Source organism: Cervus canadensis, chromosome X (assembly GCF_019320065.1).
Source record: "Cervus canadensis isolate Bull #8, Minnesota chromosome X, ASM1932006v1, whole genome shotgun sequence".
Taxonomy (NCBI): domain Eukaryota; kingdom Metazoa; phylum Chordata; class Mammalia; order Artiodactyla; family Cervidae; genus Cervus; species Cervus canadensis.
The window spans coordinates 137,425,596-137,446,068 of NC_057419.1; the positions used below are offsets into that span (position 1 = coordinate 137,425,596).

Sequence of the window (20,473 nt, forward strand, 5' to 3'; positions counted from 1 at the left end):
CGCCATAGAATTACAATGAATGACAAGCATGCTGCAGTACTGAAGGAGAAGTTATTGCTGTTGTAGTTTACTTTGAGTTACATTAAAAATAAGTCAATGAAAGGAGAAAGGGATGGACAAATGTGACAAATCTTACATAGTAAAATATTGATAGTAGCATATCAATGGTGGGTATAAAGTAGTCACTATAAAATTCTTTCTACTTTGCTGTATAAATACAATTTTTAAAAATTAAATGTTGGAAGAGAGAAAAATACTAATTGTAGAATCTAAGTGGTAGATATATGGATTTTCCCTGTACAATTCTTATTAATATTTTATGTGTGTTTGAAATTTCTCACAATAAAATGTTTAGAAAACTATACTGAGATACCTACTTGTTTCCAACAGTTTGGCAAAAAATCCAAGAGGTCATCAACATACTCATTTAGCAAGGCTGTGGGGAAACAAGCACACTCATACATTTTGGCTGGGAGTGTAAAGAGTGCAAATGGAGAGGAATCTGTCGATATATAGAAATGCATTTGTCCTTCCGTTCAGAAAATCCATTTTTATTGTTCTATTCTAACATTACACATAGGAAATAACATGTATGCAAGATTATTCACTGTAGCATTATTTCTAATAAGAAAAGATTGCTAAAATCCCAATCTAGCAACTAGCAACTGGTAGAACAAACCATGGTATACCCAAGCAATTCAATACTAGGCAACTATTTTTTTTTTAAATCATGATCTCTATACACTAATATGGAGGGATCTCTAGAATATAAAGTTAAATGAAATAAGTAAAATGCAAAGAGTCAAAAGGTAGTAATCTATCTTTCGAGAAAGGTAGGATATATATATATATATATATATTCCTATTGACTTGTACGAAGGAACATCAGAAGGGTAAATAACTAAAAAACAGCTACACATGTGATGTGGAGGAACATAGTAGATGGAGATGGGATAAAGGGAAAACTTCTTATAAAAGTGTTACTCCAATACATATATATCACCTATATAATGAAATAAAACACAAAAATATCAATGGAGGATTTAAAAAAAGCCATGATGGGGAGTAGTTTAGGCTTTCTAGTTAATTGGATTTATCACCCATAAACTTTCCCAACAGTTTCAATTTCTTCAAAAGTTAAAAGCAAATTGAGAAGTAGCAAATGCCTCCATACCTTTTGGTCCAGGTAGCCCATCCAAGCCAGCTTGTCCTGGAGGACCTTGAGGTCCTGGGAAACCACGATCCCCTTTTGGACCAAGTATTCCTTTGAAACCTGGGAGTCCTGGAGGCCCAGGTGGCCCAGGTAGCCCAAATCCTGGTTCTCCCTAGAGCATATACATGATAAAACACAACAAAATTCCCATGACTTTCTTGGTGCTTACTGTTTACTATAGAGAATTTAAAGCAGACAATACAAGGTAATATTCCCCCCTGCTATGATACAGGGAATAGGATAAATAAAAAGAAAAGTAATTGGTATGCAGTACAGAACATCTGAAAGGACAGGAAACAGGGCTTAGTAAAACAAATTGAATTATTTGGTCTGGTTTCAGGACAAGAAAGAAATATCTGAGAGAGCATGACACTAAAGAACCCAAGTGAGGAAATGTGATTACAGATTAGGTGATTATTTTAAATTTGACTAAGAATGATAATGGAATTGTGGGTTTTGTATAAAATGTCCATTTCGTTAGAGGTGAATACTGAAGTATTATATATATTTATGGGCTTCCCAGGTGGCTCAGTGGTAAAGAATCTGCTTGCCAATCCAGGAGATATGGGAGACATGAGTTCAATTCCTGGGTTGGGAAGATCCCCTACAGGAGGAAATGGCAACCCACTCTAGTATTCTTGCCTGAAAAATCCCATGGACAGAGGAGCCTGGTGGGTTACAGTCCATGAGGTCACAAGAGTCAGACATGACTGAGTGACTGAGCAAAACACATATGTATTTACAGGTGAAATGACACAGTATATGAGATTTGGGTTAAAATCCTTCAGCAAGAAAAAAAAGAGTAGATGAAGTATGATAAAATCTTGATAATTTGGCACCTGAGTGATGGGTATATGAAAGTTCATTGTTATTATTCCTTGCAGTTTTGCGTTCATTTGAAAAGGTTTATAATAAAATAAAAACAATCACTAGAGCAGTGATTTCTCATGAGAACTGTGGTCATGATCAAAGTTTCTTTCCATGAGAAAAAAGGTAGTAATGATAAAAACACAGGAAATTTAAATTAATTAAGCACAGAGAAAATACAGGAACAGTTAGGATAAGACTGAAGTTTTATCCTAAGAGTTTGCTGAAGACTAAGGAAAATTTTAGATGAGATAAAATATAATAAGAGGAGAGGAAACCAACTTAAACACAGCATTATTATTACTAAGTCAATAGCAGTAATTTGAATTATGTATCTGGGGTGGAACAGAGGGAAAAAGTATGAGAAATACTTGACATGATGTGTGTGTGTGTGTGTGTGTTACTCACTTAGTCATGCCCAACTGTTTGTGATCCCAAGGACTGTAGCACTCCAGACTCCTCTGTCTATGGGATTTTTCCAGGCAAAAATACTGGAGTGGGTTGCCATTCCCTTCTCCAGGGTAACTTCCCGACCCAGGGATCAAACTCAGGTCTCCTACATTGCAAGCAGTTTCTTTACTGCTTGAGCTACCAGCGAAGCCCACTTGATGTGATATTCAACACCATTTCAACCAACAACCATACAGACATGGGAAGAGATTAAATAGAATAGTGATACTACAGAAAAGCACAGAGGAAGCTGATGATTGTATTCTTTCATCTCATTAAATAACCAGTCATTCTAAAAAACAGGTTCATAATTTTTTAAAATTTTGCTTCAAATTTGATCTCTTGGACTATTAAAAAAGTGTTTTGAGTTAAATATTTTTAAATAAAAATACAATAAGTTAAGTTCTATTTATATAGTGAAGACTTGGGATGATGTCTAAGCCAAAATAGAGAAGGCTAAGGGAAGGAAGGGCTTCCCTGGTGGCTCAGATGGTAATGAATCCACCTGCAATGCAGGAGATGTGGGTTCGATCCCTGGGTTGGGAAGATCTTCTGCAGGAGGGCATGGCAATCCACTCCAGTATTCTTGCCTGGAGAATCCCATGGACAGAGGAGCCTGGTGGGCTACAGTCCATGGAGTTGCAAAGAATCGGACACAACCAAGCAACTAAGCACAACACAAGGAAGGTAGAAAAAGAAAAAGGAAGGAAGTAAAATGTCTCAGACCTTTGGTCCTGGAAAGCCTGGTGGCCCAGAAGGACCTTCTAGACCAATTCTTCCAGGTGATCCAGGTGCTCCTGGAGGTCCTGGAATTCCAGGAAAACCTGTAAATTAGAAGTCATTTTCAATCCCCAAAGAGAAGACACCGTAAGAAAGATACCCAAACTCCTAAACCCACATTTTACCCTATTATATCATGCTCAGTGACTACAGTAAGATGTTAAAAGCACAATGACATTCTAGATGATTATTTCAGACCAAGCCTTACAAATACCTGATATTCTCTCTCAATCACCTTGTGGCCCTATTATTTTCATACAGGGCTAATTAGCATTTGTGGCTAATGCTCTTCTAAAAGAAAGTAAAAGCTATTACCAATGAGATAGAAGAACTAAACTTATGAACTCCACGCAAAAATGCAGAGAAACTTTTATTCTGCTTATATCTGGATATAGTATGATAAAAGGCCTACCACATAATTCTGGAAATGAACTAAAAACAATGGCAGATGTTATACACATACATACACATAAAATCAAATCTGACTCTTTTGAAGTCATTTAGTATAAATGAGTAAGGACATGTTTAAGCACTGTTCTCAGATTAATACACATGCTTGCCATTTATGAGAAAAAGTTCTGTGAAGAATAAAGCAGAACTGAAGCAACAGCCCTAAAAGTTTCAGTGAATCATGAGAACATGACTTAAGGATAAAACATTACTTGGATAAATGTGTGTAATAAATCTGTTTTCTGTTTAATACAATCCATTCATCTAACAAATATCTACTGAGTGCTTACTATGTGCCAAAAACACATAGTTTGAGTCCTTAAAATATAATGGTGAACACAAAAGACACTTATTACTGTGATTTTTAAAGTTTATATATCATTTTTGCATATCTAGGATTTAGATGTTTTCTTATCTGAAAAAGTTTTAGATAAAGACAACAAAACTATAGTGCACACATTCTGTGACTTTTCATTTAATACTTTGTATTACACAAAGGGTCTTCCCTAATGGCACAGCAGATAAAAGAATCTGCCTGCAGTGCAGGAGACATGCATTTAATTCCTGGTTGGGAAGATCCCCTGAAGGAGGAAATGGCAACCCACTCCAGTATTCTTGCCTGAAAAATTCCATGGACACAGGAGCCTGGTGGGTTACAGTCCAAACGGCAGTAAAGAGTCAGACATGACTGAGCATTGAGCGAACTACACATAGAAAAAGTTAAAACTAATATAGTTGATTTATTGTGTGAACTATATCACAGAATAATATCACTTTGAGCAGTTAACCTACCTTGGCTGCTACCCAGTCCTACATACCTTTGGGACCAGGTGGTCCAGGAAGCCCGATTCCAGGGATACCTGGTTCTCCTTTGCTACCAGGTATTCCTGGCAAGCCTGGCTGGCCTGGGAGTCCAGGTTCACCTATGGAGAAACAGCAGTTTTTTTTGGAAGTAGCCAAAGAAAGACGCCAACAAATGTTGAGTACACGGTCAAATAAATTCCTCACATACCTGGAAGACCTACTTCACCATCTCTGCCTGGGTTACCAGGCAGGCCAGGCTTCCCTGGTTGGGTTATGGTCTGACCTGGATCACCTTTAGGACCTATGTGGGAATTAATAGTGAATAGGAAGTGTTCACTTGACTAAAGACCTCCATTAATTAAAAAAAAAAATTTATACTCTTTTGAAAATGCACACTAATAAAAATCCAAGAGAAAAACAATCATATATATTTTCAAGGATGATACTAAACAGAAGAATGAAATTTCAAAGAGAAAAGTATATTACAGTTTTAAGAATTTTCATGAAGATAGCATCTATAAAAATATTAGGCATCTATAAAAATATTCTCTAAATGCAGCTCAAAAGAAAAATATTTCTTTTTGGTTAACTACTGGTACTTTAAGGTTTTATGCATGCAAAGTCCAAGCACACATACTACTCATTAATTGAAATAAGACTTTGAAAAAGGTTGAGGATAAAGATGGATTTCTTAACCATGGCATAAAAAGCACTAACCATGAGAGGAAAGACTGATAAATTTGGCTATGCTCAAATTGATTTCTGTTCATTAAAGACACCATAAAGAGAGTGAAAAGGGCAAGCCACAGTGGATGAAGATTTTGCAAAATAAATAGCTAAGAAAGAACTAATACACAGAATACATACACACACACTCCCCTCCAAATCAGGAACAAAAACAATCCAAAAGAAAAAATGGTCAAAACACTTGAATAGACATGTCACAAGTGGAAAATTCAAATGGTCAACAAACATATGAAAATGTTAATGTTTGAACTTTATATTAATGGAATCATGGGGTAAGTATTCTTTATGTTAACTTTGTGTATGGCTATTGCATATTCATTTTTATTCATTTATATATCAGAGTAATATAAAATAAAACTGCCACCCTGTACATCACACTCAACAGACTGGCAAAAGTGTAAAAGCGGCAATACAAAATGTTTTTGAAGATATAGAGCAACAATAAATATCTAATATTGCTGGTGGGAGTATGAATTGATACAACTGCTTTGGACATGGTTTGGAATTATCTAGTAAAACTGAAGATGTATTTATTCTATGCCTCAAAAATGCAAATCTTAAATATATACCCTAACCCAGTGACTGGCAATTGTTTTCTGTAAAGGACTAGACAGCATATACTTTAGGCTTTGTGGGCCATATGGTCTTTGTAGCAACAACTCAACTCTGCAGCAGTAGTGCAAAAGCAAGCATAACAATAGTGAATGGGTGCGAATCTGTTCAAATAAAACTTTGATTTATGACAACATGTGGAGGGCCAGATTTGATTTATGAACTGTAGTTTGCTGATCCTTGCCATAGAGCACAAGAATATATAAGAGAACGCACATAGAAGCATTATAATAACAGGCCCGAACTATAAATAATCCAATTGTCCATTAACAATAGAATGCATAAATCAATGGTGACACACACACACATTGGAATACTGTACAGCAATAAAACTGCTACATCCATATACAAAGTTAACATAAAGAATACTTACCCCATGATTCCATTAACAGAAAGTTCAAAAAGAAGCATAAAGTACTTTATTTAGGAACATATATCTAGGTGATAAAACTATTTATGGAAGAAAATTATGCAAAAGTGAAGGCAGTGTTTACCTCTGGAGAAATGGAAGAAGATTTTGATCAGGAAAAGACAGAGAGGGGAGCATAGAGGTTTCCAGAATACTGGCAATGTATGTTTCTTGGCACATGTGGTAGTTATGTGTGTGTTTGTTTCTATTATAATTATTTGTTAAACTTTGCATTATGTATCATGCACTTAAAAACAACAACAGTAACAATAAATACAGTCAGAGAAACTTTAAAGAGAAGGTATTCTTAAATGCACTGGGAAGACCCAGAGGAATCTGGTGGAGAGGGAGGTGGGAGGAGGGATCGGGATGGGGAATACATGTAAATCCATGGCTGATTCATGTCAATGTATGACAAAAACCACTACAATATTGTAAAGTAATTAGCCTCCAACTAATAAAAATAAACGAAAAAAAAAAACATACACACACACGCACGTACATATTTATGTTTCCTTGCTAAGGAGCTCTGGAAAGCCCAAATATAAATAGCCAGGGAAAAACACCTCTCATGAAAGGAACCCAAAATGGTCAAAAGATAATGCATTTCTGCTCTTAAGCACCAAACTAAAAATAAAACAGCCATAGCAAACTCACCTGGTATTCCTGGTTGGCCTGGATTTCCTGCCACACCTTGTATGCCTTTTTCACCTACTGGACCTGGAGGGCCAAAACCAACAGGGCCCATAGGCCCCCTATTTCCTGGGAGACCTGGCAAACCTGGGTTCCCAGGGGGACCTCTTTCACCCTTAAAAGCCATTCCACCCTGAAAGGGAAAAATTTAATACAGAAATACATAGATATGACAGCTATCTGTAGGTTGGTATTACTTAGTACAGCTAGAGAAATGATATAGCCATAACAGTTCTTAAAAACTGAGTGTGTGTTACTATGGGATGGTATGTGTGATCACTCTATTTATACATTCTTTCATTCAACAAATATTTTTTGAGTTCCTACTATGTGCCAGGAGCTGGTGAAAAAGCAAAGAATAAAAATAGACTAAAGTCTCTATGTTCATGAAGCTTACATTCTAGTGTTAAGTCAAGAAGTTTATAGGCTAGTTAACATTTTATAAAGTATCACTTTCTACCTAAATATCCTGTGCTGTATGTTGCGCACAAAATAAGACTCTACTCATTTACGTTCAATCTTTAGGCTCCATGGCACATTTAACACAGCCATCTACTCACACTAATCTCTAAGCTTACTGTATATAAACCAAATTAGACTTCTGTTGTCAGGTCTAGACAAAACCAGACAAGGCTATGTGGGATAAGAAAAGGGGAAACTTACACTGATCTATAGGCATCTTAACCTTCTGCCTATTTGGTCATAGCAAACCGTATTCAACATAATAGTGGGTTAAGCAGAAAGAATTAACAAAACCACTTAGAGAAAAGAATTATAAAGAAACTCTACATAGTCAATAACAATGTGCCATTAGTACATATAATCACATTCTTTTAAGCATTTATTAGATGTTCAACTAAGCACCAGGCCCATCCTAGAAAACATCACTAACAATTTGACACCACAAAATCAAGAATATCAAACCAACTCACAGGTTCTCCTTTGGGGCCAGGAAGTCCTGGCAATCCATCCTGTCCAGGGGTGCCAGGTAAACCAGGAAGCCCTGGAACTCCAGGGGAACCCAAATCTCCTTTGTCACCCTTCATTCCTGGAAATGTGAGGATGTCACCGGGTTCACCTTTAGGTCCAGGAAAGCCTGGAGCACCTGGAGCTCCTGGTATGCCCTGAGGGGTTAAAAAAGAAATAAAAGAAGAGACAGAAGAAGAAAATCAGTTTCTTTTTTTCTAATACTTTCTTCAATTTATCCAGTCAACCTGCCCAATAACATTTAGTGTACAAAGCTATGAGTCAAATGAGACACATGAGCCAGCAAGAGTAAAAGAACCAAATAAATCATAATATAAAAACTAAATTTCCTTTATATATATCCACAAGTGAAAACTCAAGGTGTAAATGGGTTTCTTCTATTTCTTTTGCTCTATAATATACTCAAAACTTACGGTTAATCCTTTGGGACCGGTTGCACCAGCGTGTCCTTTTTCACCCTTCTGTCCAGGGAAACCAAGAGATCCTAATACACACAAACACACACACACACACACACACACACACACACACACACACACACAGAGTCATATGAGCTTTGGGCTTGAAATCTTGATAAAGCGATATAAACATCAGCAAGTCAGGAAGTCAAGTCTTAAAGTAAGAACATCAATCTCATTTGACAAGTCACATTTTCATTTCTCTATTTCATGTTCTCAAGATACAGAGATCATCCTTTCTTTTAGGTAAATCTAACCTTTCATGGTATATACAACATTGTATCCTTAGGTATTTCCAATTCCAAAGTGTCCCAAAGCTTGCAGCTACCAAGTACTATGCATAGAAGTACTTGGCTTCCATAACCATCCCATTGTCAAAGGCAGAACGAGATAAGGACAAAGTCTGTATATTTTTATCTGTTCTTACTTAAACAATTTTCCTAAATTCCTACCAGTTCTTTATTTGGTTTATCATTCCCTAAAATTAACTTTATGAAAAAGGACTGGTGCTCAAAGACTAGAGGAAATATTACTAAAGCAGCATTTTCAAAATGGGTCCCTGAAATAGATGCATTGGCACCACCTGGGTACTGGCTAGAAATGCTAATTCTTGGGCCCTCCATCTCAGGTCTACTGAATCAGAAATTGTGGGGGTGGGACCCAGGAATATGGATTTTAACAAGCCCTCCAAATAATTCTGATGCACTCCCAAGTTTGAAAACCACTAGACCAGAAGTACAAGGCTAGATGATGAACTTCCAGGGGCAGCTATTAGATTTGCTGAAAATCTATTTCCAAGCACCAAATGAATTGGTTCATTAGGGAGATACATCAGACAGAAAGGTAAGAGATCTGGTGTCTATTCTCAGCCCTCACTGACTCAGACATAACGTGTGATTTCAAGAGAATATTGGGATACTCCAAGAGGCAGCTAAGTGAAAGAGTTGTGGGTCTGATGGATATCAAATACAGTTCTGCTTAGAAATGTGGAAGGAGGAGTTATATATAGAAAGAGGAAGGCAATATGATACTGCTTATATGTGGAATCTAAAAAAATAGTACAAATGAACTTATCTACAAAATAGAAGTAGAGTCACAGATGTAGAAAACAAATTTATGGCTACCTGGGAGTAAGTGGGAGATAAACTGGGAGACTGGGATTGACACATACACACCACTATACATAAAATAGATAATTTATTAAAAAGGACCTTCTGCATAGCACAGGGAACTCTACTCAATACTTTGTAACGGCTTATATGGGAAAAGAATCTAAAAAAGGGTGGATATATGTATATGTGTCTGATTTACTTTGCACTGCAGAAATTAACACATTATAGATCAATGGTACTCCAATGAAAATTACAAAAACAGAGGAACAGTTTTTAATTTTTAACTTTTAAAAATTAAAATAAATAAAGAGGAATATTGGCAGTTGATTGCCAAAATCTAGTAAAAGCCCCATTTCTCAATGACAACATGTGATACATCCCAATGACTAGAATCTGCCACTGGAAATGATATTTAGGAGTCAAGCATTATGAACATTTCCCCCAGTTTTCTGGAATTAAAAAGTCTGACTCTGTTTAAGTTATTTTCTTCACCATAAGGAAAATAAGGAAGATATTTTTCCTGGAATAATATTGTTGAAATGCTTTAATAGAAAATGTAGGTAGCTTCAGGTACAGAAAGCAAGAGCAAGCATAATTTATTTCATAGCAGATAGTGATATTTCATATTCAGTTACTTATGAATATGAACGACTAGCTATAAAATGAGAAACTGGCATCATTCTAATATCTAATATCTAGCCAGGAATATTTTAAAGGTTGCCCTGAGGCAGAATGTTTTACCTGGGGGACCTGGAAGACCTGGCAAACCAGGCTGACCTGGAGGCCCTGAAACACCAGTTCCAATACAGTTGAAGCAGGTGTCACCTTTGTCACCTAGAGAAAACCATAATAAAAAACAAATTTTACTTGAATGGTTACATATATCTTCTTTAGACAGGTTCTAAAGAACTTAGTGGGGATTCCCAGGGGGATCAGTGGTAAAGAATATCCTGGCCAATGCAGAACAAGCCAGTTCGATCCCTGGGTTGGTAAGATCCCTTGGAAGAGGAAACGGCAACCCACTCCAGTATTCTTGCCTGGAAAAGCCCATGGACAGAGAAGCCTGGCGGGCTACAGTCCATGGGGTTGCAAAAAGTTGGACATGACTGAGTGACTGAGCACAAGGAAGTTAGCACTAAAGGACAACATTCCCACACAACAGTGTAGTTAGAGAAGCTTATATTTAGAATCAATTCATTTGATAGATATTTACTGAGCATCTACTATGTGCCAAGCACTATTCGAGGAGTCTATAATAATATGATAAACAAAACAGACAAAATCCGTATGTTCATGGTGCTCACATTCTACCATTGGCTGAGTAAGTGAAACTGGATATGCTTAGGGATGGGTGGCAGATTGCAATTTTGAATAAGACAGTCAGGATAGAAACCATTGAGAAGATGACATATGATAAAAATAAAAACTTAAAGGACATGGCATGTGTGCAACAACTGTAGAGCAGTCCAGGCAGAAAGAGTAGCCACGTCTAGCACACAGAAGGAATATCAAGGAGAAGATATTACTGGAATAGAGTGAGAAAGGGAAACCAGCTCAGACCATTAACAGGTTATAACAAGTGGCATATCATAAAATATCATATAGGCCACCGTGAAGACTGTGGCTTTTACTGTGAGTAAAATAAGAATCTAGGAGAAGAAATTAAACAGAAAAGCAACATGATAGGACAAGTTTTAAAAGGAGGACTCAGGTTGCTATGTTAAGAATGTGATCTAAGTACAAGGATGGAAACAGGTTAACTATGTAAGTGGCTACTGCTGAAGTGATCTAGGAGAGATGGCAGCTCATTCCAGAGTGACAGCAATGAACAGGACACGAATTGGTTAGATTCTGGACATATCTGAAGATACAGCCAATGGGGTTTTCTCATGGATCACACATAGAATGCAAAAGAAGGGGGGAATCAAGGATGACTTCAATACACATCAAAGGTCAAAATAAAAAAGGAAAACAATAAAGCTTTTAGAAGAAAACATAGAGGAATATCATCAGGTCCTTGGGGTAAGCAAAGATTTCTAAAATAGAACAGAAACAGCACTAATCATAAAAGAGGACGTTTATCATTTGATTTGTTAATTAACAACCTCTCTTCAAGTAAAGACATGAGTAAAAAATCAAGTCACAGAATGGGAGAATATATTTGTGATACATATATCCAACAACCCAATTAAATGCAGAAAAAAATAAGTACTCTACAAAGAGAATGTACAAACTATAAGAGGCTCAGCATCAATAATTGTGAGAGAAGTGGAAACTAAATTCTCTTTGTCAAATGGTTTGGTGATATCTATGGAATCAAAATCTATACCTATCCTATATCCCAGCAATTCCATCATGATGTTTACACAACAGGAATGAATGCTTATATCCTATAATACATACATACATATATATATGTATATATACATACACATATGTATGTATGACATAATATATATATGAATGTTCATAGCAGCTTTATTCATAATAACCCCAGACCAAATGTCCATTAACATTAGAATGGATATTTTGGAATATTTAATAGATATAATATTAAGCAAAACAAACCAGATAAAATACTAAGACATAAAAGGGCCTATATGATTCCATTTCTACAAAGTTCAAGGCAAACTGATAGAGGACAAAACAGTGGTTACCTTTGCGAGTGCTGACTAGGATGCACAAGAGAGTCTTCTAGAATCCTGGTTAAGTTCTGTATTTTGATTTAGATAGCAGTTACATGTGAGATGATAGATACACATATAGAGATATACATATAGAGACATATAGAGGCAGAGTATATATAGGGAGAGACATATCTATATAGATACATATCTACTATATGTGTGTGTGTGTGTGTGTGTGTGTGTGTAGCTCAGTCGATAAAGATTCTGCCTGCAATGCAGGAGACTTGGGTTCGATCCCTGGGTCAGGAATATCCCCTGGAGAAGGAAATGGTAATCCATGCCAGTATTCTTGCCTGGAGAATCCCAAGGACAGAGGAGCCTTTTGGGCTACAGTTCGTGGGGTCACAAAGAGTTGGACAAGACTGAGCAAATAACACTTTCACTTTCAACACTTTCCACATAAAAGATAAAATCATCACAATGTCTTACGAGGTCCTGTATGATCTGCCACAGACTGTCCCCTCCCTCAGATTATATTACATCATATTCTACAGTTCTCCTCCCAGCCCTGCCATGCACCCTGACCTATGCTCACTCCATTCCAGTCACAATGGCTCTCTTTCACATATATGCCAGGGAGGAAGGAATAAAAACAGAGCATGGAATTTATTGAAAACCAAGTGAATAAACTGTTTAAAGAATGCAAAAATCAAGTAAAATAAGGACTGAGACAATATTTGAATTGGCAGTGAATAATCCCATGGACAGAGGAGCCTGGTGGGCTATAGCTCATATGGTTGCAAAGAGTTGGACAACATTGAAGCAACTTAACACACACAGGCTACTGGTGACTTTGACAAAAACAGCATCTATGGAGTGATGCGGGTATGTGTGTGGGGGGCGAGTCCTGATTGGAGTATGCTTAACAGAAAATGATGGGCTTTCCTGATAGTTCAGCTTATAAAGAATCCGCCTGCAATGCAGGAGACCCCAGTTCAATTCCTGGGACAGGAAGATCCACTGGAGAAGGGATAGGCTACCCACTCCAATATTCTTGGGCTTCCCTGGTGGCTCAGCTGGTAAGGAATCTGCCTGCAATGTGGGAGACCTGGGTTCAGTCCCTGGGCTGAGAAGATCCTCTGGAGAAGGGAAAGGCTACCTTCTCCAGTATTCTTGCCTGTAGAATTCCAAGGACTATATAGTCCATGGGGTCACAAAGAGTCAGACACGACTGAGTGACTTTCATTTCACTAACAGAAAATGAGAGGAGAGGAGAGTTATCTAGAGACAGTGAGTAGAAAATTCTTGAAGAGTTTTGCTGCAAATGAAAGAATAGGAATAGAGTAGTATCTAGCAGCTGAAGTGAGGTTATGCTAAGATATTTTTAGATGGGTAAACAAATGCATATTTATATACTGCTAGGAATGATCCCGGAGAAGGCAATGGCACCCCACTCCAGTACTCTTGCCTGGAAAAATCCCATGGACAGAGGAGCCTGGTGGGCTGCAGTCCATGGGGTCACAAAGAGTTGGACATGACTGAACTACTTCACTTTCACTTTTCACTTTCATGCATTGGAGAAGGAAATGGCAATCCACTCCAGTGTTCTTGCCTGGAGAATCCCAGGGACAGGGGAGCCTGGTGGGCTGCCATCTATGGGGTCGCACAGAGTCAGACACGACTGAAGCGACTTAGCAGCAGCAGCAGGAATGATCCAGTGAAAGAGAAAAATTGATGATATGGGAGAGACAAGAATTTCTCAAATGAATCTTTGAGGGAAACAAGAGGAAATGGAATCTATTGTACAAAGAAGAACTGTTTTAGATAGGAGCAGTAACGATCAGCAGGAGGCAGAATAAATGTGGTAGTGGTGGCAATTTGTGAAAGTTCTCTTGTTATTGCTTCAACTGGTCTGTGGAGGAGGAAGCAAAGTCAGAATCCTAAAATAAGAATAGAAAAGGATGTGTTAGAAGTTTGAAAAGAGAAAACCAGGTGCAGGCTCAGAAGAGGTGGTAATTTGGAATTTGTTGTTGTTCAGTCACTCAGTCGTGCCCGACTCTTAGCAACCCCGTGGACTGCAGCACGCCAGGCTTTCCTGTCCTTCACTATTTCCCAGAATTATTGAATTACCAGGGCTATGTTTTGGTTCCAATGGCAGGAGAGGAGGGCAAAGAAGTAAAAAGTTTATGCATGGGATTGACTACAACGATTGATCATGGAATTTAAGCTGGGTTAAGAGATAAGAAAAGACTTCAAAAGGCTGAGGGATAATAAAGGTTGGCAGGTTTCACTGAGTTTGAAGTAATGTTATTAGTCAGGTTATTAGAGGTAGTGAGCTAGAAAGATAGGATATAGTGGTCAGGAAATCAAAATTTGGAAGTGTTCACTATTGGTAATGTATGGTCTTGGGGTCTGACCATGGGAGTGAGTGGCTGAGGAAGGGCGGAGGATATAGGGAATTTTGCTGATGACTTGAAAGAATGAAGAAATATGGGGTTCAAACCTTTCATTCCTTGTTCTCCTTGGAGTCCTCTATCACCTGGAGATCCTGGAGGGCCAGGAGGGCCTGCTTCACATATCTTATCACCTGAGATAAGATAAAGCAATAATAGCAAGCCAATTGTAAAATATCCAGAAGACTCAACAAAAAGAAAGTCTGATAGGCTAGGAAAAAAAAGATTTATTTTCAGTTGTTTCTACAATATTAATGATAATTTGAATAACAAATTTAAGTATCAAACAATCACCATAAATCAAAAGTAGAAGCAGCAGAAGACTCTCTTAGTTATCAGAAATACAAGAAAGATGCAAACCATCAGATTCACTTATAAATGAAGATAAAACAAATACAACAACAGAACTTAATAGGAGAAAAGTATATAGCTTACTAGGAGGGATGTGAGGGCCGGGAGGGCCAGGGGGGCCGGGAGGGCCAGGAGCCCCAGGCTGTCCATCAAGTCCAGGAGATCCAGGAATGGAAATTCCAGGTGGACCTTCGTCACCTTTCTGTCCCCTTTCCCCAGGAAAGCCAGGGGGTCCAGGAGGACCTATAACTGCAGGTCCTAAGATAAAAACAAATACTCATTAAAGTGATCAAAATGATCTTATTTTAGACATATTACTTTGGGTCTCAATGAGACATTAAGTAATGATAAGATCTTCCTTTAATGTATAATATCAGTTATGGTCTTATTTTTTTTATGTATAATACCAGCTATGTTCTTATTTTTTTCTATGAGAATCAACATGTAGAGAAAAGATGGAAAGTCCCAATAATGTAAGTACCAGTTTGAATATAAGAAAGAATAAAGTAGTTTTATTACTTTTGGAGGGCTTCCCTGGTGGCTCAAGTGGTAAAAAAAAAAAAAAATAATAATCTGCCCGCAATGTGGGAGACCCAGGTTTGATCCCTGGGTCGGGAAGATCTCCCGGAGAAGGAAATGGCACCTACTCCAGTATTCTTGCCTGGAGAATCCGATGAACAGAGGAGCCTGGAGGGCCTCAGTCCATGGGGTTGCAAAGAGCTGGACAGGACTGAGCAACTAACACTCACATTACTTTTGGAAACGTACTAGTAACTAACTCTGTACACTTTGACACTATGATTTCTTAATCTCTGAAATACTAGAAAGCCACTGACAGGAGAAGAGGCATCTCAAAGTTCTCAGGTAAACATGGCTCTGTTTCTGGACATTCTTCTGTTCTACTGTCCTTTCCTGCACCACTAACACATTTTTTCATTACTGCAGCTTTATAATATTTTCAAATCTGGCAAGGAAAATATACTCATCTTTGTTCTTTTGAAAACCATCTCCACTACACTTACAAATTTATTCTTCTAAATAAATTTCAGAACCAGCTTATCAGTTACATTTTAAAAAATCACTGGAATTTTGAATGAGATTTTTATTCAATTCTAATTCAATTAAAATGAATTTTAATTTGAATTTAAAGATTAAATTTTGGTAGAATCACCTGTATATAATACTGAATTCCCACATCAAGTAATAATTACTTGATATATTTTTCCATTTATTTATTAATTTTATATTATTTAATAATTTTTTACAAAGTTATGCAAAGAGATCTTACACATCTTTTGTTAGGTTTATTCATGGGTAAATTTGATTGCTAATGTGAATTTTATTGTTGTTACTATTGTTAACTAAATTTTTCTCCTCTTATAAGTGTAATTATTTTCTTGCTGGCTTAAAGCAAATTACTTAAATTTGCAACTCATATCTCATATTTGGCTACCTTGCAAACATTAAGTTCTGATAATTCATCATTTGATTCTTTTAGGTTCTCTGAATAGATAATCACATGGCTTATGAATAACCAAAATGTGGGGTTTTTTTGTTTTTTGTTTTCCATCCATATACCTCTTTTTTTCTTCCAGACTTAAGCGCACTGGCTGGGATCTTTAGTACAAGAACAAATAGCATTGGTGACCCTGGTGACCACTGGTGACCATCTTTATCTTATTCTTGACTTGAATGGGAATACTCCTGATGTTTCACCACAAAGTATATTTCCTGCACAGTCCTGTACTTCCTGTATGAAGTAGACTGCTTCATCAAATTGAGATAGTTCCCTTCCAATCTTAGTTTAAGAATTTTTTTCCTTTTAAAAATAAATAGGTATTAAATTTTGACTGTTTTCTTTTTATCTATTGGCCTATTCCTTTTTAATATGTCAATGTAGTCAATTAAAGTAATGTTGAACCATCCTTGTAATCTTAGGGTAAATACTATTCAGTCACAAATATATTATTTAATATACTTCTGAATTGATAATATTTAAGATTGTTATTCCTACATTCATAAATAATATTGAACTATAGTCACTTCCAGTGTATCTCCTTGGTGGTTTGGTATCAACTGTTAAATTGAATTTCCTTTTAAAAAGAATGTTCTGAAACAGTTTTTAAACTATGAGAATTGCCTGCTCAAGAACTTGGTAAAATTCATTTATACAACTCTATAAACCTACCCGCAAAACCAATACTTTTTCAGGGAGACCTTTAACTTTTCAAAATCTTCTATGGCAATTGATCTACTTAGGTGTCCTACTTTCTCAGGAAAATTTTTATTAAATCATGTTTTCTGTTTCATGAAGAATGTATATTTCATCTAGAATTTCAAAAATATTGACAATTTTATAGTTTTCTTATAATTCAAGAATTTTAATTGTATTTTATGGTATCTTTTTTCCTTTACTGATTTTGAGTATTTTCCTGCCTTTATCTTGATCTTCCTTTATTTTGACCTTTATCAAGTTTTCCATCTGTTTTGTTTATGCTTCTATTTTAAAGTTTTTATTGGCATATAGTTGACTTACAATGTTGTGTTAGTTTCTGGTAAACAGCAAAGTAAATCAGTTATACATAAACATATATCCACTCTTTTTTAGATTCCTTTTCCATATGAGTAGAGTTCCCTGTGCTATACAGTAGGTTCTTACTAGTTATCTGTTTTTATACGTGTGTGTGTGCACACACATGCATGCATGTGCTATGTCTCTCAGTTGTGACCAACTCTTTGAGATGCCATGGACTGTAGCCTGCCAGGTTCCTCTGTCCATATATAGTAGTGTGCATATATCAATCCCAATCTTCCAATCCCCCCACCCCATATCCATAAGTTTGCTTTCTACATCTGTACTTCTATTTCTGTTTTGTAGATAAGTTCATTTGTACCTTTATTTTTTTTAGATTCCACATATAAGCAGTATCACATGATATCTTTCTCTGTCTGACTTCACTTAGTATGACAATATCTAGGTCCATCCATGTTGCTTCAAATGGCATGTGCTTGTTTTATTTCTTACTATTTTTACAACTTACCTCATTTAAGTTTAGGATCTCTAATTTTGTGATCAATTAAGTGTAAGACTTTTGGCTATATCTAATGAATTTTGATATGAAATTGTTTAGCATTTAGTAGTTCATCATCTCCATTTCTGTATCCTCTTTACCTATAGAGGTATTTACAAATGTGCACTTTAATATGAAAATATTTGATGGTTTTTGTTGTTAATTTCTAATTTCATTTTACTGTGGTCACAGAGTATGGCCTGCATATACTTTTTTTTTTAATTTATTTTTTATTGAAGGATAATTGCTTTACAGAATTTTGCTGTTTTCTGTCAAACCTCAACATGAATCAGCCATAGGTATACATATATCCCCTCCCTTTGAACCTCCCCCCCATCTCCCTCCTCATCCCACCCCTCTAGGCTGATACAGAGCCCCTGTTTGAGTTTCCTGAGCCATACAGCAAATTCCCATTGGCGATCTATTTTACACATGGTAATGTAAGTTTCCATATTACTCTTTCCATACATCTCACCCTCTCCTCCCCTCCCCCATGTCCATAAGTCTATTCTCTATGTCTGTTTCTCCACTGCTGCCCTGTAAATAAATTCTTCAGTACCATTTTTCTAGATTCCATATATGTGTGTTAGGTATTCATCTTTCTCTTTCTGACTCACTTCACTCTGTATAGTAGGTTCTAGGTTCATCCACCTCATTAGAACTGACTCAAATGCATTCCTTTTTATGGCTGAGTAATATTCCATTGTGTATATATACCACAACTTCTTTACCCATTCACCTGTCGATCTAGGACATCTAGGTTGCCTCCAATGTTCTAGCTATTGTAAATAGTGCTGCAATGAACAATGGGATACATGTGTCTCTTTCAATTTGGGTTTCCTCAGGGTATATGCCCAGGAGTGGAATTGCTGGGTCATCTGGTGGTTTTATTCCTAGTTTTTTCAGGAACCTCCATACTGTCTTCCATAGTGGTTGTATCAATTTACATTCCCACCAACAGTGCAAGAGGGTTCCATTTTCTCCACACCATCTCCAGCATTTATTGTTTGTAGACTTTTTGATGAGGGTCATTCTGACCGGTGTGAGGTTATATCTCATTGTAGTTTTGATTTGCACTTCTCTAATAATGAGTGATGTTGAGCACATTTTCATGTGTTTGTTAGCCATCTATATGTCATCTTTGGAGAAATGTCTGTTTAGGTCTTTTCCCCACTTTCAGATTGGGTTGTTTGTTTTTCTGGTATTGAGTTGTATGAGCTGCTTGTACATTTTGGAAATTAATCCTTTCTCAGTTGTTTCATTTGCTATTATTTTCTCCCATTCTGAGGGTTTTCTTTTCACCTTGCTTATAGTTTCCTTTGCTGTGCAAAAGCTTTTAAGTTTAATCAGGTCCCACTTGTTTACTTTTGTTTTTATTTCCATTACTCTAGGAGGTGGGTCATAGAGGATCTTGCTTTGATTTACGTCATCGAGTGTTCTGCCTATGTTTTCCTCTAAGAGTTTTATAGTTTCTGGTCTTATATTTAGGTCTTTAATCCATGTTGAGTTTATCTTTGTGCATGGTATTAGGAAGTGTTCTAATTTCATTCTTTCACATGTAGCTGTCCAGTTTTCCCAGCACCATTTATTGAAGGAGCTGTCTTTGACCCATTGTATATTCTTGCCTCCTTTTTTGACCCATTGTATATTCTTGCCTCCTTTGTCAAAAATAAGGTACTCATAGGTGCATGGGTTTATTTCTGGGCTTTCTATCTTTTTCCCTTGGCCTATATTTCTGTTTTTGTGCCAGTACCACACTGTCTTGATGACTGTAGCTTTGTGCGCATGCTATGCTGTGTGCTAAGTCACTCAGTCATGTCTGACTCTTTGTGACCCCATGGACTGTAGCCCACCAGGCTCCTCTGTCCATGGGATTCTCCAGGCAAGAAGACTGGAGTGGGCTGCCATTTCCTACTCCAGGGGAGGAAATGCTACCAAAAAGCAAGCTGGTTTAGCAGTTCTAATACAGTATGAAATAGAATTAAATGCAAAAATGCATTAAAACCAGATATTTCATATGGCTAAATAGACAAATTATACCACAATGATATGAAAGTCATGAAACTTACTCATCTAAAAATATAACCTGAAGTCAGGAAGCTTGATTCCTCCAGCTCCATTCTTCTTTCTCAAGACCGCTTTGGCTATTTGTGGTCTTTTGTGTTTCCATATGAATTGTGAAATTTTTTGTTCTAATTCTGTGAAAAATGCCATTGGTAATTTGGTAGGGATTGCATTTGGTACTGTAGTCATTTTCACAATATTGATTCTTCCTACCCAGGAACATGGAATACCCCTCCATCTGTTTATGTCATCTTTGATTTCTTTCATTAGTGTCTTATAATTTTCTGTGTACAGTTTTTCCATCTCCTTAGGTAAGTTTATTCCT

General features: G+C 36.9%; 1 protein-coding gene across 5 annotated transcripts in view; it reads right to left on the bottom strand.

Moving 5' to 3' along the window:
• The window catches only part of COL4A5 (collagen type IV alpha 5 chain), a 240,450-nt gene that overhangs the window by 59,227 nt on the left and 160,750 nt on the right, over nt 1-20,473 (bottom strand). For all 5 annotated transcript variants that reach the window (XM_043459101.1, XM_043459098.1, XM_043459100.1 and 2 more), the window contains exons 20-29: nt 15,098-15,271; nt 14,713-14,796; nt 10,324-10,416; nt 8,426-8,496; nt 7,958-8,149; nt 6,990-7,158; nt 4,773-4,865; nt 4,579-4,683; nt 3,257-3,354; nt 1,175-1,325 (exon numbers count right to left, since the gene is read on the bottom strand). In XM_043459101.1, coding sequence (XP_043315036.1) covers nt 1,175-1,325; nt 3,257-3,354; nt 4,579-4,683; nt 4,773-4,865; nt 6,990-7,158; nt 7,958-8,149; nt 8,426-8,496; nt 10,324-10,416; nt 14,713-14,796; nt 15,098-15,271 — 1,230 coding nt within the window. The remainder of the gene's footprint in view (nt 1-1,174; nt 1,326-3,256; nt 3,355-4,578; nt 4,684-4,772; nt 4,866-6,989; nt 7,159-7,957; nt 8,150-8,425; nt 8,497-10,323; nt 10,417-14,712; nt 14,797-15,097; nt 15,272-20,473) is intronic.